This window comes from Triturus cristatus, chromosome 12 (genome assembly GCF_964204655.1).
Source record: "Triturus cristatus chromosome 12, aTriCri1.1, whole genome shotgun sequence".
Taxonomy (NCBI): domain Eukaryota; kingdom Metazoa; phylum Chordata; class Amphibia; order Caudata; family Salamandridae; genus Triturus; species Triturus cristatus.
This window is the reverse complement of record NC_140595.1, coordinates 126,504,296-126,529,613: the sequence shown is the minus strand read 5'-3', so window position 1 is coordinate 126,529,613 and position 25,318 is coordinate 126,504,296. Positions and strand designations below refer to the sequence as shown.

Here is a 25,318-nt window from a genome sequence, read left to right as displayed (position 1 = left end):
AATAGTTCAAATAGTAAAGTTCAGGTACTTTGCTGTTTTTATGTTGTGTTGAATTATAGCCCACGTTTAATAGGCAGTGAGTATCCTGTTAAAGACCATCTTGAATGCTCGATGTTCGCATATAGTGAGGAAAACATTCGTAGTGCAGAGTGCTGCAAAATGGTTATTAAATAGTAAAATGGCAAAAATCTTGTAGCACAATAAAATTGCAACACACCAACATGCTGAAAGGAGCATTGCAATTTATAATACGCATCTCGCATGCCTGCCAAGTATCACACATCGGGTGTGACACTAACGCATTTCAGTGTGGTGTTCCGCATCACCGCACTGAAATGCATTGTACTGCATTTTTAATCACGCCAGTCTGAAACTAGATACGCGGCAGTGCCAGCGCGCGCCGCCGGCACCTATAGCTTATTCTGTGCCCCGGGTCTGCTCCTTCCCACAGACTTGCGTTGCCAGCAGTGCTCTGCCTCGGTAAGTTAATAGTTAAAGATCTCACTGCTCAGCTCTGGAGTCAGAGTGCTACAATGTTACAATCTGCCTCCCCTGCTGCCTGGCTGCATTTAATTTCCTGCCGCAGCTTTCAGACACCACTGACTCGCATTCTCATCAGACCCGGGGGCGGCCAGGACCTGCCCTCAGCAGTGGTTGCTACTGGCAGCTGTGGCACCGTGGGGGGCCCCGGGATTGGATGTGACCTTGTGCCTCGTCACGTCCTGGAGGAGCCGAGAGGGAGTGAGGTAAGGTGGTTGGCAGGTCAGAGAAACGGCGGGGGATTCAAGAGTCGGCGAGTCCTGGTAGTGGTTCGCTGATGTCTGCCCAATAAAACCCGCGTTGGACTGGCGGGAGGCGGCCAGCATCGAGTGACTTGACTAGCCACTCCCTTGACTTGAGTGTTTCATGGCCGCCGGCCACGGCGCATCATCAGAGGCGCCATCAACATCGTGGTGATGATCACCGCGGGCGCAAACTAAGAAGTGCTGGCGGCTACCGTTCAGTTAAACTCGTGGCAGGCTGCATGCAACGGCAGCACTGCTCGCTGCATGACAAAGTTGTGCAATGGGTATTTTATCAAACAGGCAACGGACCCAACCAGCGGCTCAGCTAAGACCCCCGCACAGACTGGGGCAGCCATTGGAGTTGCTGAGCCACACCATCATGCCCAGGCTGGTGTTTGCTGTGGAAGGAGGGACTCGTTGAGCAGCTCGTTTTCTGAGAGGTTTTCATGGAGTGCAAGTTTCAGCTTTGTGCCGAATTTAACTGCGCGTCTTTATTTTTCTTGGTTTAGTTCATGTGCGCAGGCCTGCTTGGCAATACCCCTGATAGTTCATTTTTTTCTTGTGCCACAGCCATGATTTTCTTCTGAGCTGCCACCTGTCTGCCCTGTTACAGCTGATAATTGACTGTACATCACATAGTAGTCTATCTTCTCACTGACTGTAAGATGTGTTAGCAGTCGCTTGCACCTGGGTCAGCTGATTGTGAGAGCCACTTTGGTGCTTGCCAACGTAATTTCTCAGTGCGCCAAGCATCACTGAGTCAGCAGAGCCTGTAGTGTAGCTCTGTGTGACAAACTGCGAGTGGGGAGATGGTGCCACCAGCAGGGTTTGGCAGGTAGTGGGCGGCATGCAGGACCAGTGTGCGCTGCTTAGTAAATGTAGTATGCTGAATGATGACAAAGTCCAAGTAGTTTCCAAGAAGGTTTATTTGATTAGCAGGTTACATAGAAGTTAATCAAATGTCCAAATGATATCCTAAAGAGAGCCCCACCAGGAGCCGCTTCCCTGCTGCTCAGCCCATACACCAACTGACTCAGGCACTCCAACATTCCACCTTACATTCCACATTCCAAAATTCTCACAGCATTCACTCTGGCTGAGCAGCAGGATACCACATATCTCCCTTCTTTACAATGGAAAAGAAGGAAAAACCAAAGTACATCAGAAGATAACCATGGAAAAATAGAGAAGAAAATACACCGGAAAACATGAATTGAAAAGAGGAAAAACATGATTTGAAAAATAGAAAAGTAGGAAACGCAACCAAGAAAAACGAAAAGAAAACAATGACTAAAGCACTAACACCCTTTCTCACAGAAAGACAAACCCACATCCTCCCGCACATAAATAACAAAAGAAAACCCATGTACAAAGATACGAAAGCTGGCCAGGCAAACATAAAAATATACAAAGGTATAAGCAACAAAGTGAAAGAGAGAAAACAGAATCAAATAGATTGAAAGAGTGAAAGACAACTATAGGTAGAACAAACAAAAGGATAGCTGCTTTTGACTCAAGCAAGAGTATGGAGAAAAGTCCCCAGAAAGACAGCAAATCCTGGGTATGGCAGAATACATTGCAGTACATTGCAATAAATAAATGCAAAACTGAAATAGGTGTGGGAAGAACCACACAATACATTGCCATACAGAAACGTAAAACTAGTGTGACGTAAAATATCACAGTAACACAAGGTATGGTGTAAAATACTTCCCTTGTTGCCTGGTTACCAGCGTGTGGCTGAAGAGCTACTTTGAGCACGTCTTCGCTCACCACGCAAAACGGCCATATTCTGCACGCAAAGTGGCCATATTCTGCAATTGGAAAAAAAAATGTCAATCTAGCAGCATATCGTAACGCTGTAGAGCCTCAGAGAAAAAGAGCCTGCCTGTGCACACATCTGCTAACGTTTTAATCTACGGCCGTCCCTGGAAGCGAAAACACCTCACCAATGTCACTGCAACCGCTGTAAACAGACACTGCTCGCTCTTCTTGAACCTGTCAAATTCCCTCTCCAGACCTGCTGGAAAATAGGAAATGCCACAAGGTAATGACATAAGTCTTGCAGGTAACTCCAATAGAACTTGAGCTTTGAACCAGCTGAAACTTCGTTTCCTTTGAGAAAATGCGGTGCAAAATGTTCCCAAAAACGGCTTATCTCAAAACACATGTGAACAGGCAGCAATTTCTAAAATAAATAACTCTTCTATTCTTTTCGAATCAAAAGGTCAATCCAAAAGTCTCTTCACATCAGCTGTTAATTGTATCCACTTCAGGCCTCCCTAGATGATTTAGAAAACATCTCACTCACCCCGTTTATTTTTCCTTCCCCTTGGAGCCAACTTGGTGTAATGCCCATCACGGTCAGTACTCAACAGGACAAACAAACTTCACGAAGACACCAACGAAAGAGTCTTTCTATTTATTGATAAGGAGCAGTGGCGCCAAACACCACTAGATGGCACTGTAGCATAACTCCTTACTCCAAACCAAAAACAAAACGAAAGAAAATATTTAAAAATAAAACATCGGAAAACGCAACTACTGGCACAGAACAAAAGGCAAGTGGGACATAGAACCACGAAGATCCTCAGCCTCACGCTTTTTTGAGGTAAATGAAAACGTGGTTGGCAGAGGAAACGTGGTTGGCAGGTTGTTGATGCAATCCCAAAATGGCGGCACGCACGGTGACGCCACCCCGGATGGCTTCCGGCATCACCGTGCACCAAATAAGCTTAATATCTCTGAACACTTGAAGACGTCACAGTGGAGTGACGAATGGATTCACGAGGCAGCAGAATGTAAGGCTGAGGAGAGGTAGGCTGCGCGCTCTGTATGTGCTCGTGGCAGGTTTTTTAAAAATGTTTTCAAAACGAATGAGCGGTTAAACTGGCAATAGTAAAAACGAAGTAAAATGGCCAGATAGTTTAAAGTATTAAATCAGCCCGAAAATTACAATGTCGCCTTGACTAAAAGAAATTAGGCAGTCTCCCAAAAACACACAAATACAGTACCTGCGCCGTGTTTAATTGTCGCATGAAACTAATTACCGGAGTGAAATGAGAACGGAATATTTTCTTTCAACAAAACGAAATTGCAGGCAAATAAAATTCCCGGTTACCTCCAGTAGATGGCAGCAGATATTTATACAGTTCCGTTTTTAAAAACCAAGGAAATTAGAGTGCAGCTTAAATTGTCGAAGTGTGAAATTGACAATGCAACTGGCTCCTGGGTTTGGTTTGTCAAACGGCCTCTTGTTATACAAAATCTCTCTGGTTTTTGATCTCACCAGCTGGCATTGGAAGCACCGGTTCACATTTCCTCTCCCCGATCTGGGCTGTGTAATTTACTCTGTAATCTGAGCAGGAAACAATAAAATGAGGTCGAAGGATGTTATAAGTACTGGAGACAGCAGGCAGGAAGAGATGGTGAAATAAAGTTGTCTCAGCTTGCGGCAGGAAATGGCAGGCAGTAGGGACTGGCACTTTTAGACTGGGTTGTGGGCCTTCGATGTCGCAGGAATGGCTGGCAGCAGTTCAAAAGCAGGCAGGAAGAACTGGTAAAATAAAGATGAAACTGGCACTTTAATATTGAATTGCGGGCGACCCATGGCAAGGTCACTGGTGGGGCTCGTTGGTGCCAGTTAAATTGAAATCCTCCTCTTAAGTATTAAATGAAATCCTCTTGATCTTGAATCTTGATTGTGGGTTCTTTTTCTTCAGCCTCTTCTATTTTCAAGCTGAAGATACCCCACTCCTGGTACCAAATGTAGTATGCTGAATGATGACAAAGTCCAAGTAGTTTTCAAGAAGGTTTATTTGATTAGCAGGTTACATAGAAGTTAATCAAATGTCCAAATGATATCCTAAAGAGAGCCCCACCAGGAGCAGCTTCCCTGCTGCTCAGCCCATACACCAACTGACTCAGGCACTCCAACATTCCACCTTACATTCCACATTCCAACATTCTCACAGCATTCACTCTGGCTGAGCAGCAGGATACCACAGTAACACAGCTTGTGGATTATGATGTGACTCGTTTTAGAGTTCCTTGTTGCTCAAATGGGTTTCATTTCTGAAATGTATGCGTTTCTCTTGTCTTCATTGCAGGATTTTGCTCGCGAGAAAGTGTCACTCGTAGTCGCTGAAATGACACTCATAATTACACTGAAATTAAGGACATGTCTCACATAGCAATCTGAAACCTAGGCAGCTGTGATCTTGCACTGCCTAGCATGAATTCTTTCGGACCAGTTACCAGTAGTTTTCACCGAATCCTCTAGCAGTGATCGTGTTTTTCTCTGCCAGCCCGTGGACGTGCTGTGTGGGGCAAAATTGTAGTCATTGAGAGTAACATCCCTATCTAATGGTGTAGATTCATGACCTGCGTATTTCACCAGTCCAAATTATTTTTGTTTTCTGCCGGGAATTGAAGCGGCGGGATCAAAAATATGGCGCCACACCCGAGTACAGCAGAAACATATTTGTAACTACTGAATTAGAATCTCCAAACGGGGATCCTGCGTATTTCATTTTGTTTCATAAAACAGTAACGGAGAAAAAGAATTCACTTGATGGCGAAACAGAACATTAAAAAAGCAAGACAACTCGCTGCTAAAGCAGCTGTTAAAGGAAAGTGTTACGAACATGTACTGTGGTGCAACAGAAGCCCCTACAGCCTGTAGTGAGCGCCAGGTCACAGCAACAGCTAAGCCCCACTACTTAGGTACACTCTTTATTTATGGACTGAGCAATGAGAGAATGGAAAAACGCCTGGACACAGTTGAGGGAGCGGAAGACGAGAAATACTCACGTAGGCGAACGCCGCCCTCAGTAACTCTTTCACTTTATCAAAGAAACAACCATGGCATCTCTCCCCTGTGCCAGCAGCGAGGCAGCCATCTTCGATTGTGACCTCACCCGGACGTCACACGGGTATGCCCACAACATTAAAGAGATTGCCAATAGACTAAACGAATAAAGTAGTGCCCGTAAACTTGTGCTGCGCTGTTGAGAAAGTTATTAATATCAATGTAGTTAATTCCTTGTAATTGACTTTGCATATGCCAGACTAACAAGGAAGTGGTTTGGTGCTTTTGAAGTTTCAAGAAGTGGAAAGCGCACTGGACGTCAGGCATGTGTGGTGCTGAGGCAGGGAAATTCATGAAGAAGAGAAGTAGTCCCGGCACTAAGACATAAACACGTAAAGCGTAATGATGTTGTACTTAGTCACTGCTGCACGGAGAAAACCGGAAATGAGAAGGAGGGACAAAGACTGCAGATTGTCCATTGGGAAGCAAATATTTTTAAAGGACACTAACCCAGACAAATAAAAAAGCATCAGCAAGGAATGGGTGGAGTTTAACTCCTAAAGCATACACAACAGGTTGCTAAGCAACAGCGCAAGCACTGTTTGCGCAACCTAAAAATAAGCAGAGGCAGAAGGCACCATTTAACATAGGGAATTATGAAAGGGTCAAATGGCGCTATACTTTGCAAGGGGGAACAACCTTTACAACGCAACTTTTACAACGCACTACCATTACAACGCATTTTTTACAACGCATAATCCATTACAACGCATGACATTACAACGCATGACACTACAACGCATTTTTAAAAACTACCTTTACAACGCATTCCATTACAACGCATACTACCATTACAACGCATACCATTACAACGCATAATATTACACTACACTATCCAACACTTACCCTACTGTTGCACCCCCTGGAGTTAGAATAGTAATTTTTACCCCTACACTATCCAACACTTACCCTACTGTTGCACCCCCTGGAGTTAGAATAGTAATTTTTACCCCTACACTATCCAACACTTACCCTACTGTTGCACCCCCTGGAGTTAGAATAGTAATTTTTACCCCTATACTATCCAACACTTACCCTACTGATGCACCCCCTGGAGTTAGAATAGTAATTTTTACCCCTATACTATCCAACACTTACCCTACTGATGCACCCCCTGGAGTTAGAATAGTAATTTTTACCCCTATACTATCCAACACTTACCCTACTGATGCACCCCCTGGAGTTAGAATAGTAATTTTTACCCCTATACTATCCAACACTTACCCTACTGATGCACCCCCTGGAGTTAGAATAGTAATTTTTACCCCTATACTATCCAACACTTACCCTACTGATGCACCCCCTGGAGTTAGAATAGTAATTTTTACCCCTATACTATCCAACACTTACCCTACTGATGCACCCCCTGGAGTTAGAATAGTAATTTTTACCCCTACACTATCCAACACTTACCCTACTGTTGCACCCCCTGGAGTTAGAATAGTAATTTTTACCCCTACACTATCCAACACTTACCCTACTGTTGCACCCCCTGGAGTTAGAATAGTAATTTTTACCCCTACACTATCCAACACTTACCCTACTGTTGCACCCCCTGGAGTTAGAATAGTAATTTTTACCCCTACACTATCCAACACTTACCCTACTGTTGCACCCCCTGGAGTTAGAATAGTAATTTTTACCCCTATACTATCTAATACTTACCTTAAATGTAATTTAATATTATGCGTTGTAATGGTATGCGTTGTAAAGGTAGTATGCGTTGTAATGGTAATGCGTTGTAAAGGTATTTTTTAAAAATGCGTTGTAGTGTCCTGCGTTGTAATGTCATGTGTTGTAATGGATTATGCGTTGTAAAAAATGCGTTGTAAGTGCATGCGTTGTAAAAGTGTGCGTTGTAACGTCATACATCCCTTTGCAAGAGCATGTGACAGAATACTATCTACAGTAGAGGATGTACAAGAGGTAGTGTCACCGTCTCCCAGGGCAACACCACCTGGGGAAACCAGAGAAAGAAAACCAATGGGAGCAAAGAAATAAAACAACAAATGAACTATTGGGGTGCACCCTACCCCCCTCCGTTAAGCTTTTACATTACTTCTGCAGGGCCGGCATTGCCTTTGTTTGATCCTTTATCTTTCTCTCTTGCCCCTTGGCAGCTGGGATTAAGGAGCATTAGGGATGCGCCCTCCCATTGATCGAGGAAAAGGGGGACACTAAGCAGTTCAAGACTAAGGGCGGCAGGTTGCTCACCTTGAGTCATCTCAGACTGTGTTGTTTAGAGGGAGGTGGCGGGGTTGAGTGGGTACTTCTGCACATGTGCTGGTCAAGGTTCCACTCTCCCTCTAGGTCCTTGACAGTGGACTGATGTCAGGACCGGTGGCATGGCCTGTGTTAGCAGCTCTGCATACGTCTGACACTGGGCGCTATTTTTATGGCCCAGGGTGGAGTCAGCAGAGCTTCATGCAAGTGAATGGCAGGAGGCAGGGTTGGCTTACAAAATGTGGGAGTGGGTGGTGCTGAGGGGTTCTGTTGGAAGGAGGAATCTGGCAGCTGTTCCAGTCCTGTAAAGCTGACCTCAAGGAGCGGAGAACATGTGTAGCCTACAGCTGTACACTAAATAGGAGCAGTTCTTCTCAGCCTATCATCCCGCCAGTCTTTGACTGCATCTGGCAGTGCCAAGAGGCTGGGGTGGGGCCACCAATAGCGCTGCAGCCAGCCCAGGCCTCCTTTTTCCACTCCATTATTTAAAAGCTTTCTGCGGTTTCTAGATGCTTGGTGAGTGGAACTTTACTTTTTTCTGCAAAAATCGATATATAAAAAACAACTAATGGTGTCACAGACTATACATGTTGATATTGATTTCCTAAAAGACAGGATTAAATTGCAGCTCTGTTGATTTTCATGTCGCCACAAGCTGGCTTTGTTAGCTTCTTTGTTTTAAGACAGCAGTGATACGATCAGTAAGATTGGAGGGGTGTGAGCTTCAGATATTCCAGCAACTAGACTGGCATATAATGTTACAAAACATTATAGGCAGGGCTTTAAGTGGGGGGGGGTCTGTGGGGGTCTGAGCACCCCCAGTTTTGTGTGGGGGGCCTCGAAAGGGGTCTCTAGGGGGCTCTATTTTTGGGCCTCAAAGGTCAAAGGTAGGGTGACCAGACGTCCCAGTTTTTGTTGGTGTTTCGGGTGAGCAAGCACACGCACTGCTTAAGGCGTGACGTCATTGTAGCAGGAAGGGAAATCCTTTGAAGAGAGACACTTTCTCTCGGGATTTCCCTTCTCTTTGAACACGTAGGGCCACCTACGTCATTGTGCCAGCCATCGGCACCACAACAGCTGGTTAGAACCGGCACAACCCTGCTTTTACAGCCTGCAACAAGATTTCTCCAGCAACCAGTGTGACCCTGCTCTGCCTTAAAGCAAGCGAGGGACGAGGGTCTACAACAGAATCCAGCAGCAGTGAAAAGGAAACTTACCTTTGTGACGCCTCCCCAACCCTACCAGCGCCGTCGGGACCCTGTCTCCGCATCAGAGCTGCCTCAGCCAGGATCCTTCTGAAGCCACACAAGACTTGCTTTCCCAGCCTGCAAGCCCGCAACGTGAGTATTTTAATGGCTAGTTTTTTAATCCCCTTCCCCGCAGCTTTCTCATTCCACCGCAAAGCTCCATTCATCTTTTTGAAAACACTCTCAATGCCAATGCTGACTTGTTCTGTTTATTGATTTATATATGCGGTGGTAAAGCACACTCATAGAAAGCACTGCGTATGCGTAGAAAAGATTGAACAGCCCTCCGAAAGGGAAATCAAGGCAAATATTGAGCGCCACTGTTTCCCCAGAATTCGAAAATATTGTTACAATTGAGAATTTTAGTTTTGCTTGTGGCTGCACAATTCAGTAGTAAGTAGATATCTCAAGTCAATAGTAAAGCCGACCCAGACGGACCCCTCTGAGTTTCATTTTCATCGACTTTCACATTGCTCTGCTCTTCCTATGTTTACTAACATTGATGTAATTAAGTCCTGTGTGACACTCTCCACAGATGGGTAATATACAATCACACTGACTGGTACCAGTTATAAGGCTGATGTGCAACTTTGCTTCGAATCGTGATTTGACAAATTACACTTGGGTTTCTCAGTGAGGGAAAAGTGATGTGTGGCATGCTTGTATTATACCATATTTTATGTTTTTGAAAAATGACATCAAACATCTTAAGTGAAACCATCAGTCAGCATCAAGTGCCTTTGTTAACTATGCAGTCTCAGCGAAATTGCTTAGTTCCTACTGGGATACCAAATAACACTTACTTGAAATTAGACAGTTTCCCTTAAGTGTGTAATAAGAGAATAATTAAAGAAAAATGGAAAGGGATGGACCCCAAGTGCTCACTTAAAGCCAGCTGAATAAACTTTGGGCAAATTTGCACCAATTACTGTGGAATTTCTCTCTGGTGATGGTTACGTTTGCTCCAGTCTTGAATTGGCATTTTCTCCAAACAACTGTTGGCTAATATCCTCCCCTAAGTACACTGTTAGTTTTTTTTGTTTTACGGAGTTTTATATAGCGCAAACTTGACCCGAATCGGGTATCAGAGCGCTTTACATCATAGCACCAGTTGCGTTACATGAGGATACAATAATTTTTTTGTAGTTGGTACTTAATAAATATACCTTTTTGCCTATTTTATTATCCTTTGCTGGATGCGACTTCATGATTTTCGTAAGCACACAATGCTAGTTATCTTGATTTAGACCACGCCCCTACTCGGATAGGCCACACCCCTGTAAGAAATTTGCCACGCCCCTTTGAGAGCACCCCCAGGTTTTTTTTTTCCACTTAAAGCCCTGATTATAAGACATGCAGGGTGCATGAGTGGGGCCCAAGGGGCAGTGGAAAAGGAGAAGGATGTGGATTGGTAGGGGTACTAAGTGAGAGAAAACACAATATTTTGTAAAATAACCAGCATTTTGAGGACTTTCAAAACAGAGAGAGGGAGAGGGTGTGTGTGCGTTTTTGTCTCTGTATGTAAATATTCTTGGTGTAATCTGTTGTGTCCTACTAGACGTAGCACAGTTGTCTTTCATGTAATTCTTTATTAGCTTTTTAGTTGTCGGATTATAAATACATACACCTGTCTGTAACACAAGCAAAATCCGACAGACACCTCACCATACACGACTGAAATCGCCTGTACCCAACTATTTATCCGAAAATACATTTATTGCGGGATGTAACATCTCAAACACCCCACCCACCCCCCCAGCTACGCTTCGGGATTGTTGCTTTGAAGCAGCCAATTTGATTTACTGTTATATTATTTTTTTAACAGAGTCACAGAATTGAGTGGACGGCTTGCAAAAAGAAAAACTCAGCAGCACTCCCCTTAATTTCGGAAGTGCTTTCTCGCTCGTTTAATCCCAACCACTTTTAGAATCCACCAACCTCCACTGCGTGTCCCCCCCCATTCTATCCCTCCCCTCGCACAACAATAACCAGGTCAGACTGGATGGAAATGTATATGTCTTCCTAAAGTTCACTTGGTTAAGGAGTGGACCTTAACTTTGGTCATTCATGTTCTGAAGAAGGAAAACTGTGACAAGATGTCCATTGTGTTTAGACTGTGGTGATGGATGGAAATCAATAATAGTATGATGGAGGAATTACGCGCAAGCTCCATGTTTCGTTGGGATACCCCTGGGCGGTTCTACAGTGTTTCATGCAATGCTCTAATTCAACAGTGTTAACATTTGGCGATTAACTTTGAAAATAACACCTCAGCCTTGGTGCACAGTGTACATAATTCCAGAAGACACTTTACAGATTTAGTTGCTCCTTTGCAGACTTACTCAAAGAATCCTACTGTAAAGGCTGCACTTCCTGTTCTCATTACACATCTTCCTCCTTTTTTCAGACATTCCCAGTCACATATGGCATTGGTACCTGCCTAACCAACAATGGCCCAAGTCAGCCAGTTACTTTCGACAGAGGAAATGAGGCGGCAGTCAGAAATTATTACTCACCAAATGGGAATAGTAAGATATTTATTTATTTATTTATTTATTTATTTATGCATGTATTTATTGTAATATATAGCATAGTATGGAACTTGCACTCGTTTGACAAAATTATGATGCTTCCATCTCTGATCACCCTCTGTATCACGTCTCATTTCTTGAAGAAAGCTTGTACACCACAGTTAATTAGAAATGGATACAATTAAACATGATCCAACTGGGAAGGCTGGCACATAGAACTTGGCACTACGCATTTTTACAGTCACAAACAGTCTGAAGCTCTGTTTGCACCCACAAAAATTGTTTTACCATGCTGTTAACCTATTTTAGAAATCAGTAAACTTTTCTCGACTTCTTAAGTGGGTTTGTGACTCCATACTGATTCGGTGTTTGGAAGGGGTGTGCTGTAGGCCTCCCTCCCAAATAGCAAATCGGCATGTGATGTGTCAATGTTTTGTCACCAAAAGTGGAGGGATCCCTTTGGTACCTCTACCCATTTGTGAATGTAAATAAAATAGTTTGAGAATAAGCAGGGATTCCAGGGGACCACAACCAACTCTCGAACAAACTATTAGAAAAAACTTTCTTTTTTAAATGCAGTGAGCTTCCTTTAAGGAAAACGGGTTGTATTTGAAAACAAAGTTCCTTTTATTTAAATTAAAGTTGATGACAGACATGTGGTCTTCTGACCCAAGAATCCCACCATCCCTGTGATCAATTGAGGTGAATTACACACATAAAACAAAAGCAGGACTATAATGAAAATTTGGTACTGGTCGCGAAAATACTAGCTGCATATTGGATCCAGTTTTTTGTGACCAGTATTTAGTTCACCTGGTCATTGTTCAATACAGCGGCATAGAGGACTGAAGTTTAAAACACTGCCCTAAGTTAGTGGCGTAATTGTCAGGCGCAGACTGGCCACGCCTGGCTCAGGACCCTAGAGTACAATGAGAGCAGACTCCCCAGGTCTTCGCAGTCTTTGTCTGCCAGAGGTATGGACAACCGCTTCGGGTTGCCATGATGCTGCCGACGCTGGAGTTACCCAAGCATATAGTCCCTTCCAGAAAAGGCCCTGTCTGGAGGAAACATCCAATTTGGCAAAAAATCCCCAGAAGATGGTCATAACTGGAGACGGTAACTAGAATACTGGTGGTAGCAGAAACAGGAGCAGGAGGAAATGAGCAGAATAGCAGGATACAAACCAGGACACAGGAAAACAGTTGGGAGCGTAGAACCCTACACAGGACTGACAAGTCGTTGTGACAAAAGGCAAGGCAGTCCTGAGCTCCTTATATACATTAAATCCCAGGAAATGACATCAGGAAAAAGGAAACCATCATAGATTAGTAAGAGACCATTGGAAGACTAGGGATGGCCGCCATATTAAATTGGGGAAAAAAATACCTGCTTTCCTAGGAATTCTGGGAGGAAGAAACACCGGGAACATGGAACCTCCTAGCAGCAAGTTCCCTGGGATCAGAGTGGAGGCACCAAGGACAACACCGGCGGGCCAGCCAGCGTGAGGTCAGCAAATAAGGTGAGCGCTGTGGCACGGCAGAGCTCCTAGTACTATCACCACAGGAGAAGGGCGTGCTCGTGTAAGACTGCACCTGGAGCTAGTGCTGGACGCTACAGTGGCACCATAGTAACTGGTTTAATTATGCTTGCATCCACACTTTGATCATATTCTACTTCCATGGGTCCTAAGTTATGCCTTGAACTGTTACTCAGGTAGCAAAAGATAGTAAAAAGATTCTTAAGGGGTTTGGCCAAGATCGCGGAGCGCCGGGACGCATCCTGCTACAGCTCTAGCAGCCCCAAACGCAAATGCGGTCAACCATGCATTCCTCGAGCTCCATCTTTGAGTCTGAGATGGACACTGAGTCCCCAACACTGTGGTGGGGGCTAAGAAGAGTTCCTGCTCTGTGGGGCGGGCTGGAGGGAGTTGGGCCTTGGAACTTGTAGGAAAGGATTAAGGGAGCACCAAGCGCTGCCGTGACCGCAGTGGGCCTGAGGGCAGAAAAAACGAGCGCTGGTCCAGTGGCCTTACCAGTAGCATGACCAGGAGGGTTACTGCTGCCCAACCTTGAAGAGACATAAGGCCCAAGAGGAGGTGAGATCTGCGAGCTGTGCAGCGGTGATTCCTTGTAGGACATAGCTCATGAGATAGGGAAACTTGGGCAACGGTGGCCAGCAGGAGAAAGCGGGGAAGCCCCGATTGGGATGTGAGGATTGATGGGGGCCAAGTTGAAGTGAAATACCCCATGCCTCTCTGGAGCCTCATGCCTTGCAAGATCTACCCCGGGGGGCCCGGAACTTGGGCCGTTGACACCGCACATTGGCCACCCCACCCCATGGGGGAATTAGATGGCAGCAACCCTCTTGCATGTACTTTGACTGGTGGAAACTCCTCTAGCATGATTGCACCATTCTGGCTGGAAAGGTGAGGTTGAAGCTGTGAGATATGGAGAGACCAGCCCTCTCTGAGATGAAGGCAGACTGTGAGGGTTCATGAACAGTAGCCATGATCCTTGGTGAACATTGGCATGAGGCACGGGACCCGCTGCTAGAAGGGGCAGAGTGCCATCCCGCTGGCAATTAATGACCCAAGAGACTACAACAAGACCCACGGAGCAGAGAATTGACTATTGACGAAAGGAAAGGAGGGAGGCCCTCCATGCTCCTATAAACAAAAACACCCCCCGATGTGGCCTTCTAGCATACCTATACGTGTTCAGAGCAGGACATGCTGCTTCAACAACTGCAATGGCTCAAAAGATTTAGTGGAGACGTTCAGAACCTTCAAAGAAGAGCTCAGAGCAGAGTTCAGACATGACTACACCACAGGCCTGGCTGAGCTTAGCTTATATTTAACCACAAAGATTACAGAGCTACACACGTATGTAGACATACTAGGCCACAAATACTGGATGCTAAAAAGCAAGTAGCGGCAGTGTCAACAACACAGAATGATGAAACGGCTAGATGGAAAGCATTGGAGGAGAAATGTATGCACCCGATTGATAAGTTGGAAGATCTCAAAAACTGATCAAGAAGAGAGAACCTATGACTATGATGACTCAGTGAGGAGGTCGCAATGTCAATCTGGAGTTCTTTTTCATTGGTATGTTTTCATACCTGCTGGGAAACGACAATCCTGAAGTTCAGATTGACCGAGTCCACAACATAGGACTGAAACGTCAATCTCAGCAAAGAAGACCAAGAGATGTCTTGATCAAGTTCTACTACTTCTCTTAAAAAGTAAAAATTCAATGGTATGCTAGGAAAGCAGGTGAGGTGAGCTTTCAAGAACACTCCTCTGCAGTATAACAAAATGTGTCACCAATCGACGAGCCAAGTTTCTCCCAGTTACACAAAAGTTCCAGGAGGATGGTATTTGCTACAGGTGTACACACCCATTTGGTCTCTCCTTTGAACTCAGAGACCAGGGTCGCACACTCATGAACTCATGGAAAGCTGCAGTCCTGGTGGGGCTCCCCCTGGACAGCCTGCCAGAGGACTGGACCACAGGAACTACGGATCCAAGAATATTCCAAACCCTGGACCATGCCTGGCGACGCCGTCATGCACACGGCCGGGTCAGTGCTGGATCAGGGTCCATACAACACCAACCACCAAAATGACTAGAAGTTTGTTCTTTTTTTGTATTCTGAGCTGCCAAAGAGGTTTAACCCTAGGAATCATATCGCCAACAAAGGGGAACAAGAACAGTTCCAGTATCGCCCTGGCGTGGCACCCCAATAGGTGTGGAGTTAAAGGGAACTTCTGAATGTGACCTCACTATAACTGTTCGCTGTGGGTCAAAGGCCATGCCTCTGGACAACTAAGGTAACTCTGGAGGCTGACTTCTGGAATCTGTCTCTCAGCCTGGGGGGGCTGGGCAGAGCACTGACATTATGACTATTTGGTGGGCTGAAGGGACCTGCATTAGAAAATGGCCTCCTCTGGCCCATGAAGCTGCCTGTCCCCACAGGGAAGCATATAACATTGGCCTGTGAAAGCCAATCATCCGAGATATGGATAGGGCCTACCGCGGTTGGGGGTGGACCCCATACTCTCTTGGGGGGGACCTTTGCCTGATTGGCCTTCGTGAGACTCAGGAACGCCAACCCATACCATGGAGAGGGTCCTCCCTGATCCTGATCGAGGGTTGTGGAGGACACACAGTGCTCCTTGCTGTTGATCCATGGAGGAGCTTTACTCCTTCCTCCTCGTTCTGACACTGTTTTGGTTTTCAGGTTTGGGGACTTAGGGAGGGAGGGAATTTTACAGTGTCCACCACTGTGCAAGGCCCATATTATGGCAGTCAGAATCAGCTTACACACACTTCTTTTTTTTTTCCATTTTCATAGTTCAAGTATTCTCACTTAATCTATGGGGGTTGAATTTACCTAATAAGTGAGGTGTAATGTTGCTACCCCTTTGAAACTATAACCCAGATAAAATTTGCATCTAGGAGACCCACCTCATCTGGGGTGACAAGGGGAGGTTTAAACACCCCCAGTGGCTTGTTACTTTTTAGCTCCGACAAAACCAATGTAGCCATTTATGTATGGCGCAACTTACCCCTGGTGGTCTCCTTGATTAAGTCAGACAGAGACTGCAGATCCTTTGTGCTGGTGAACGCACTGGAGGGAGAACCCATCTCTATAGCGACAGTATCTGTACATATTACGGTTCAGGACTCCTTTCTCCTTCCATTTTTGGCGAGTCTAGCGGGGATAGTCAAGGAGGGGGGAGATCATCCTCACTAGGGATTTAAACATAGTGTGCGACCCCCACAGGGACAGAGAGGGAGGTGATGGGGCACACCGGGGTCCTTCTCAAAGCACCTTATAAAGACCTTAGATGACCTAGGCCTCCGAGATGCCAAGACAGAACAACACAGAATGAACTCTAACTTTACCTTATACTCCCATGTCCACCATACACATTCCCACATTGGTAACATACTCCTGAACAACCCGCTTATTGGACTGCGCAGCTCTGTGGAGATGGAACTTATAACCGTCTCAGATCATGCACCCGTTCCTATCGATTTGGGAATGACACAGGAGTGGCATCTCCACCATTGGCGGCTCCATCCTTCTTTGTTGAGGGACACCACTATTCAGCAGGAAATAGGTACTGGTATTGACAAATATTTTGAGCGAAGGAGAGTGAACCAATATTCCTGGAGATTGGGCTGGTTTCTAGGCGATTCTGAGGGGTCACTTTATAGTGGCGGCAGCCTAACACAATAGTCTGCTCAAACTGATGGTCAAACAGCTGGAGGTGGAGATCCAGAAATTAGAGGCATAACGTCTCCAACGCCCCTTGCTCCAATTCAACTGATCTCTTATCACAGCCCGGGAGCAATTACATATTTATTATTCAAATAAAGTGGAGATATCATTGCTACACCTTAGGAAGTGCGTATATTTTTGCGGTGAAAAGATGGGCACCCACCTGGTAAGCACACAAGGAGGCAAGAAGAAAAGTAATATATCAGGGAAATTTTCAATGGTACAGGAACTCGTCTAATTTTATGAGGTTCTGTTAGAAATGGGATTTCTGGTTGGCTAAGGCTTTCGCCAAAGCCAGAAACCACCACTCTAGTCAGGGCAAGGGAGGTACACACTGAAGATAACCCCTGCTCACCCCCTTGGTAGCTTGGCACGAGCAGTCAGGCTTATCCAAGAGGAAATGTGTAAAGCGTTTATGCTCCACACACACAGCAGCAACCCACTAGGCTCACCATACAAGGTTATATCAAAAATAGCCTTTGTATTCTCCTAAACACATTAGAATAGTAATCACACAATATACATTGTGCCAACTGGCACTAGGCAATATTTACAGGGGATTATAGACACATGACAGGGCCAATGGGCCAGTGTCAGAACCGTCACAAGTACACATAATAAATGTAGGACCAATAATAAATGTAGAACACAACCAGTAACTGCTGGCAAAATACTGCAACATAAATCATATTATGCAAGCAGCATCACATTAGGCGTGAAATGCATTCTGCGTCAACCTCATAAGCATAAGCGCATTATGCCATAACCTCACCAGCATAAACACATTATGCAATCACCTCATAAGTCTAAACACATTAGACAATAACCTCACAAGCATAAAAACATTATGCAATCACTTTATAAGTCTAAACGCATTAGACAATAACCTCACAAGGATAAACACATTATGCAGTAACCTCATAAGATGAACTCTTAGATTAGGGAATAATCTCCTAAACATAAATACCATAGGCATAAATCATAGTGCGTAAATCACATTTCCTGGCACCACATACATCACAGTGGTGCCTGGTGCCCTATCAATCTCACACAGTCCCCCTGGCCAACTGGACTTCTCAGAGGGCTCAAATGCCCTATGTTCAAAATGTCAGGGCAGCTGCCAATGCAGCAGAATCCAAAGTGTGCCATTGCGCTGGGGCATGGGAGTGTATCTCACTCCTATCTCATCCAAAATGCCCCCAAAGGAATGATGGCCTAAACGTTGCAGCTGCCACTAATTGCTGTGCAGCTGTGAATCAGATAAAGGCCCTGGCACGACTGTGCCCCTCATGTCCCACTCAGGAACTTCTTTGAGCCAATGTGCGCAAAACGTTGCAGTTGCCCGCTACGGCGGCGCAACTGGGAATCAAATAAAGGCCCTGGCACCACTGTGCCTCTTCTGTCCAAATCAGGGACTCTACAACACAAATGCCCCCTAAGGAATTAGCACAGGCACTCACTGTGCCCTCGGGAATAAAGAATTAGGCACTGGCACTTTGCTGCCCTCAGGAGTCCACACTGGGACTCTACAACTGAACTGTGGCCAAGGTTGCAGCTGCCCGCTACGGCGGTGCAGCTGTGAATAAGCAAAGAGGCTCTGCCCTGGGGCACTGTAAATGAAATGGCCCCCAACGTTGGAGCGGCCCGCAACGGCGGGACCGCTCAGGCACCAACACTGTGCACATGGAGCCCCCACTCACCGGGACTCTCTGCTGGGGACTCGCTGGTCTCCTCTGGGCCGCTTCCGACTCCCGCCATGCCTCAAAGAGCCTCCCCTCTCTCTTTCAGCCACCGGAACCCTGGAGGCTCTTCAGCACATGTGGGGCTCTCCCTTTCCTCATGGGAGCCCCGCGCAGACCAGCGCATGTTTGCTGTCTTCCTGATCACGGCGCTACCTCTTCTCGCCGGGACACTTCCTAGGCTTCCCTCGGCTCCGCCCACAGTCAGGCGGCTCCTGTCTGGCTTCCGGGCCGCACGATCGCAGCGGCTGGTGACTCCTTTCTTTTGGCGGCACAATGCGGGGTGGGTTCCCGCCAAAGCAAACACTGCGGGGGGGGCACCCGCCGTAAATAATAATCCAGAAGCGGGGTGGGCACCCGCATATTTAAATAAAGCACTTAAGCGGGGTGGGCTTCCGCTTCGATCTGCAAAATGCGGGGGAATCCCCACATTGGGATTCCCTCCATAAGGGCTGCAGCTCCGCGCTGCGACGCCTTTGCTCCCCTCTTTCTTTGGGAAATTAAAAGAAAGCGCTCACCGGGTGCTAGTTGTTCAAGCAGTCTTTAGAGGTCCATGGAGCAAGGCTAGGCCCAGGGAGGCCAGCCCTCATGGTGGTTCCTCCTGGGCCCCAGCAGCAGCACGCCCCAGCAGGTTCAGGAACAAGCACAGAACAGCATAGGAGAGAACAACTTCATGGGGTCACAGCCCCTATATTTATACCACACAATATCTTTGTCTGTAGTGCAGGGTTTGGGGGAACCAGATGCAACTGGTTCAGGGGGGAATTGGAGCACTTTGTTTTCCAAGCTCCTCTTTTCCTTTGTCAGGTGGGGGCTAGGTGATAAGACACACCACAGGGGGCGGAGCCAGCATTGTCCAGGCTGGGCACAGTCCTATTCAGAGTCAGGGGATTACTCCTCTCACTACTCCCACTGCAGATGTCCCATTCAGCCTAGCGCTGACTCACCCTGCCCGTCCTGGAGCCACACACACCTCCCAGCCCCTGTCACTCACAAGCCAGACATGCAATTCACATCAGGCAGGCAGACACATAGCACACAGAAATGCCAACTTCTAAAAGTGTCATTTCTCAAATAGTCATAATAAATCTGCACACACCATTGCGCAGCATTTATTATTACAATCCCATACATACTAAACACGACCACGCTGCACCTCCCATATCAGGAATTACCACTGACACACTGATCAGGGATTCCCCAATGCATTCCTATGGGAGGGCAGACCAACCTTACCAAATGTACACAGAGAGCGCATGCACTTTACACTGGACCACAGTGCTAAAGTGCCCAGAGTCCTAAAACCACCAACACCATGTCAGAGAAAAGGCAAAAAGTTTAGGAATAACCCAGCAAAAAGGGCCAAGTCCAACAGGTTCTTTATAATATTACTCCCACTTCAGACAGAGAGACCCTCCTCGACCATGTCCACTTACCGCAGCTTTTTGAGATTCAAAGGGATGCCTTGGAGACCCCTATTACACCTGAGTAGGTCCGACTATTGATCACATTTTCGAAACCACACATCAGGAGCAGATGGCCTCACAGCCCAGTTCTATAAAATGTTCTCACCCTGATTGACAAGAGTTCCTAATGATGTGCTTCCCAGTCTGGTGCTCCTGGACAATAATGGGTTTATTCAGTGAGGGCAAAAGCACAATAACCGTAGATCAGCTATCCATCTAATAGAGAAATCCTCTCTTAAACAAATCCCTGTGATATTTCTGTCATTGGAGGCTGAGAAGGACTTCCACAGAGTAGACTGGGCCTTCCTTCGGCTAACTCTTGGGAAGATGTGGTTAGGCCCCAATTTTGTCACGATGATCTTTGCAGATTATGCCAATCTTATGGCAAGGGTCACTCTGAACAGGCACCAATCAGCACCTTTTATGCTCTTCAAGGGTATGAGGCAGGGCTGCCCCCTCTCATCTCTGTTATCTGTTCTTTTTATTGAACCCTTGGCATGCATTATCTGACAATCTCAGGACGCTTCAGGAATAAAGTTTGGCCCGCGGGAATTTTAAATCTCACTCAATGCCAACGATATCAACCTGACACTAGACTTCCCAGGAACCTCGCTACCAGAAGTGGTAAATTTACTTTACACATATGAGAAGGCTGCCGTCTACAAGATTAATAAGGAGAAATCAGAGATTGTCAACATGAAACTGGACAGGGACAAACAGGCAGAATTACCATCACCACTTCCATTCCACTGGGCCAAGTCCTCTATTAAATACCTGGCACTTTGCTTAATGAGAGCCGTAGGAGATCTTTTCAATGTTCATTACACTCCCTTGGTGGTAGCTATAGAAACAGATCTGCAATCTTGGAGGAAATTGATGCTTTTGTGGTTGAGCAGGATAAATGCAGTCAACATGACTATTCTCCCATGCCTACTATACCTTTTTCGATCTGGCTCGACTCCACATACCTGAGGAGCGTCCAGCATTGCCTAATGTAATTTATTTGGAAGAGTAAAGTCTCCAGACTCCCGCAGAACCTGATGATACTGTCCGAGACACCCCTAGCATGCCGCACTACTATGTGGCGTCCCAGCTGCGTGTCGTGGTGGAGTAGACTAGGCTGGACTCGGAAAAAAACTGGCAGGGAATGGACCACGCAATAGTGCGAAGGACCAATTTGGGACCTAGTATGGTTGAATAGTCAGTAGGCTGTCCAATGCATACCTCAGCACCCCAGTAGCCACAGTTCTCAAGACATGGGATATGTTAAATTAAAGAGACAAGTACAATGCCCATCCTCTTATACTCCCACTCATTACAATCTGGCCTCCCCCCCAGCCGCCTGCCCTGGAGGGATGAGTCTTTCACAACTGGTGGGAGGGAGGCTTCCAGATGATTTCAGATACCTAGGAATATTATGTCTCTAGATATTTCTCCCAGTGCAAAACCGCGTTCTGAGAGGCTCTGATAACCTCAGATCTGTCACTGGGTGACACATCACTGCATCCACACTGGAGTATATGGAGACAAAACAACAAATTAATCTTTCTTTTCAGAGCTCATAGGCACCTGGGGTACAATAGCCACTTTATACAAACTCCTTATAAGGCAGGACAGACCATAGACCTGGACACACAACCTGGGATGGGAGCAATCCCTAGGCATACAAGACACTTCTAAACTGTGGAACAGATTAAGCAAGGATTTAGACAAGTCTTTCATGTTTTTCATTGGGGGGAGAAATTCACTTCAAGGTCTGGTATGATTGGCACTACACACCTCCCAGACTACAGTGTATGTACCACAACACTTTTCCCTGTTGTTGGTGGGGCTGTGGTACTCTGGCGGATGCGCTTCATATGTGGTGGGACTGCCCAGTGATTCACCCCTTATAGGAGGAAGTCTCCTAATTTCTACATAACGTCTTGACATACCAGCTCTATTCCACACCAGAGGTGATGCTCCTAAGCCTCAAACCCATCACCCTGAAAGCATTGATGAACCCCAAATGGCACCTAAGACTCCAGTGTGTGGGTGCTGCAAAACTCATGATGGCCCATAACTGGAAGAAGGCGGAGGCAACATCCACCCAGTGGTACCATAGACAATATGAATGGCCCTCATCTAATGTTTGAACTCAAATGGAAACCGCTTTACGAACAACTCAGTAGGGTCCTGCCCAATTGATCATTTCCGCCACAATGGAGAGCTGCTGGACTTTTTCATTAGGAAGGCAGTGAGCATTTGCCGCCATAGCACGCTATATATAAGCCTTAGATGGGAGAGATGGTACTGGGTCATACAGGGATTGACAGAGCAGATATGAACCGCACTCTGGAAGTGAATCACTGTGAAGGGGAGGGTATATTCTGCAATTTGTGGTTCGCAGAGTTTGGGGGAGATTGTTGGGTGAAAGGTAGAAGGAAATTGCCATGTTTCTTTTTGGCATGTTTAGAGCTCTATTATGGTGCACTTGTAACCACCAATTGCCTGATGCCTTTCCTGGACCCCATTCTGGTATAAAGGAGAGACACCTTTGCTGTCATCTGGATACCCTACAAATACCAATAAAAAGATTTAAACAAAAAAAATCCTTAAATCAAACAGAAAGCAATAGAGCTTAGGGCTTGGACTTTTACGTGAATTTTTGGGAAATTACCTAAGGCCTTCTCCGGTAGAACACGGGCAGCGTCATCTTGACATTAGTGTGGGTGCCAAAGCATGGCCCAACTCTTAGATTATATCATTATGAATGCTTCTTTATAAATATCGTTCTGTCACTTTCATTTGACTGAATCTGTGCGAGGTCTCCAAGGTATAGAAGTTAAGGAAACAGTGACTTAGTTTCAAGTAAGTAACAAACCTTGTGCCCTCCCAGCTCCACCACCACCCCAACAGTCAATAGCTATGGTGAAGATAAAGCCGGAACAAATGTTGTGAGCTGCCAATGGAGTGCCAACTGCCATGTTGACAAGGTGTTTTGATAGCCTGCAAGCACAGGGTGACGAGTCCTTGTGGGCCTAATGACACGACTGGCTTAACAAAATGGGGCTAACCTAGGCGAGATGATCAAATAGCGCCTTATAGAAATGTTGGAGGGAAAATTGCAAAATTTATTTTCTAAAGAGGGGTTTGTGAATCTTGTTGCTTAGCATTTTTTTGCAGTTTTTAAGAGTATGCAAATGCAGGGATAGCTACAATTATCACGGAATGAGATCCGCCAGTTATGTATGTTGTATGCCGTTTCAGTCTGGCTATGGGACATGCGTTACAGAATATAAGGAATCAGGTATTAAGCAGCAGGAAATGTTTGTTTTTTAGGTAACAACATCAGTGCATTCTTTTCAAAGTGACCGTTAAAAATGTATTTTGGATTCATTATTTTTAATCCAACATATCCGGAAATTTTATTGAAGTATTCTTCATTTTAATAGAGAAAACAAGAAAAATAATTGTAATACAAGTGAGCCAAGAAATGATAATTCAATAGAAAGATAACAAGCGAGCCAAGGAATGATCATTCAATAGAAAGGCATGTGTGCCATTGAATTAGATTTTCGTAATGGATAAACTGAAAATGAACACTGAAAACGGACATGATCTGAACCTCTTCTTCTCATGGACACCCAAAAGCAATAACATAGCTATGCCAGTCAAGAAATAGAGGTGAAACACTTTGCACTCACCTACTCTACAAGCAAGCCCCATATTTACCCTGCTACAATTCTTCTCCCATAAATTCAGGAACCTAGGAAAACCTTCTATGGAGAGTTCCTAATACCGACATAAACTTGTGGTAGAAAATGAGATGGACCCACCTACACCAAATTCGACCCATTTGGTGTATTTCAAATTCCTTCAGGGAAGGGGCAAATCTAATTAGGGCATTGAGAATTAAAAAAAAAACTGCGATGCTGCGCGATTAGGATTTTTTTATTTTTTATTTAGAAAACAGGTATTTTACTAGCCTTTTGGGTGCGGTAATGCATTCTTTTAAAAAATGTGGTCTGATAACATGTATATAGCAGACTTATGTATTTACTATCTCTAAATTGACATGGCAAAAATAATAGACAAGTCTTTCGCTACAATTCTTCTCCCATAAATTCAGGAACCTAGGAAAACCTTCTATGGAGAGTTCCTAATACCGACATAAACTTGTGGTAGCAAATGAGATGGACCCACCTACACCAAATTCGACCCATTTGGTATATTTCAAATTCCTTCAGGGAAGGGGCAAATCTAATTAGGGCATTGAGAATTTAAAAAAAACTGCGATGCTGCGCGATTATGATTTTTTGATTTTTTATTTAGAAAACAGGTATTTTACTAGCCTTTTGGGTGCGGTAATGCATTCTTTTAAAAAATGTGGTCTGATAACATGTATATAGCAGACTTATGTATTTACTATCTCTAAATTGACATGGCAAAAATAATAGACAAGTCTTTCGCTGCATTTAGAGATTAATGTTTCTACCATGTTTACATTGATCTAGACATAAAAAGACTATCTATAAAGTCGCATATTTATAGTCTTTTATCCTGCATATTGCAGATGACAGTCATTTTACAATATCTAGATAACCAGCAGACATGGTAAAAAGAGTGTCATCTGTTATATGCAGGATAGCAGGCGTCAGCCTTTACAGGTGACAGGTTGTTAAAAAAGACGGAGAGTCCCTGTCGTTCACGCCTAAAAAGTCAGAAAAACGTTTTATAAGTACCACGCTCTTCCCTACAGAACATTACACTTTTTAAAACTTCTGACTGCTCTACTGGTTCCTATCATGCCTCTTAGGGTTTCACTACTCCCCCATAAACGTTTGTGTACCAAAAACATGAGGGGATCGATTCACAAAAGACCTCTGCACTCGTGGTGGAGGACCAGTCATCGTGGCGGGGTTCTCGCTCTCGTGGCAGAAGACCAGTCGTCATGGCGGGTTGCTCGCTCTCATAGCAGAAGACCAGTCGTCATGGCGGGCTGCTCGCTCTCGTGGCAGAGGACCAGTTGTCGTGGTGGGGTGCTTGCTCTCGTGGCGGAGGACCAGTCGTCGTGGCGGGGTGCTCGATCTCGTGGCGGAGGACCAGTCGTCGTGGCGGGGTGCTCGCTCTTGTGGCGGAGGACCAGTCATCGTGGCGGGGTTCTCGCTCTCGTGGTGGGACCTCCGC

General features: G+C 45.5%; 1 protein-coding gene across 1 annotated transcript in view; it reads left to right on the top strand.

Annotated features, from left to right (window-relative positions):
- The window catches only part of LOC146772863 (intelectin-1-like), a 157,355-nt gene that overhangs the window by 118,456 nt on the left and 13,581 nt on the right, over positions 1–25,318 (top strand). Inside the window, exon 5 of the mRNA XM_085637038.1 lies at positions 11,533–11,653. Within this exon, the coding sequence (XP_085493164.1) occupies positions 11,533–11,653 (121 nt within the window). The remainder of the gene's footprint in view (positions 1–11,532; positions 11,654–25,318) is intronic.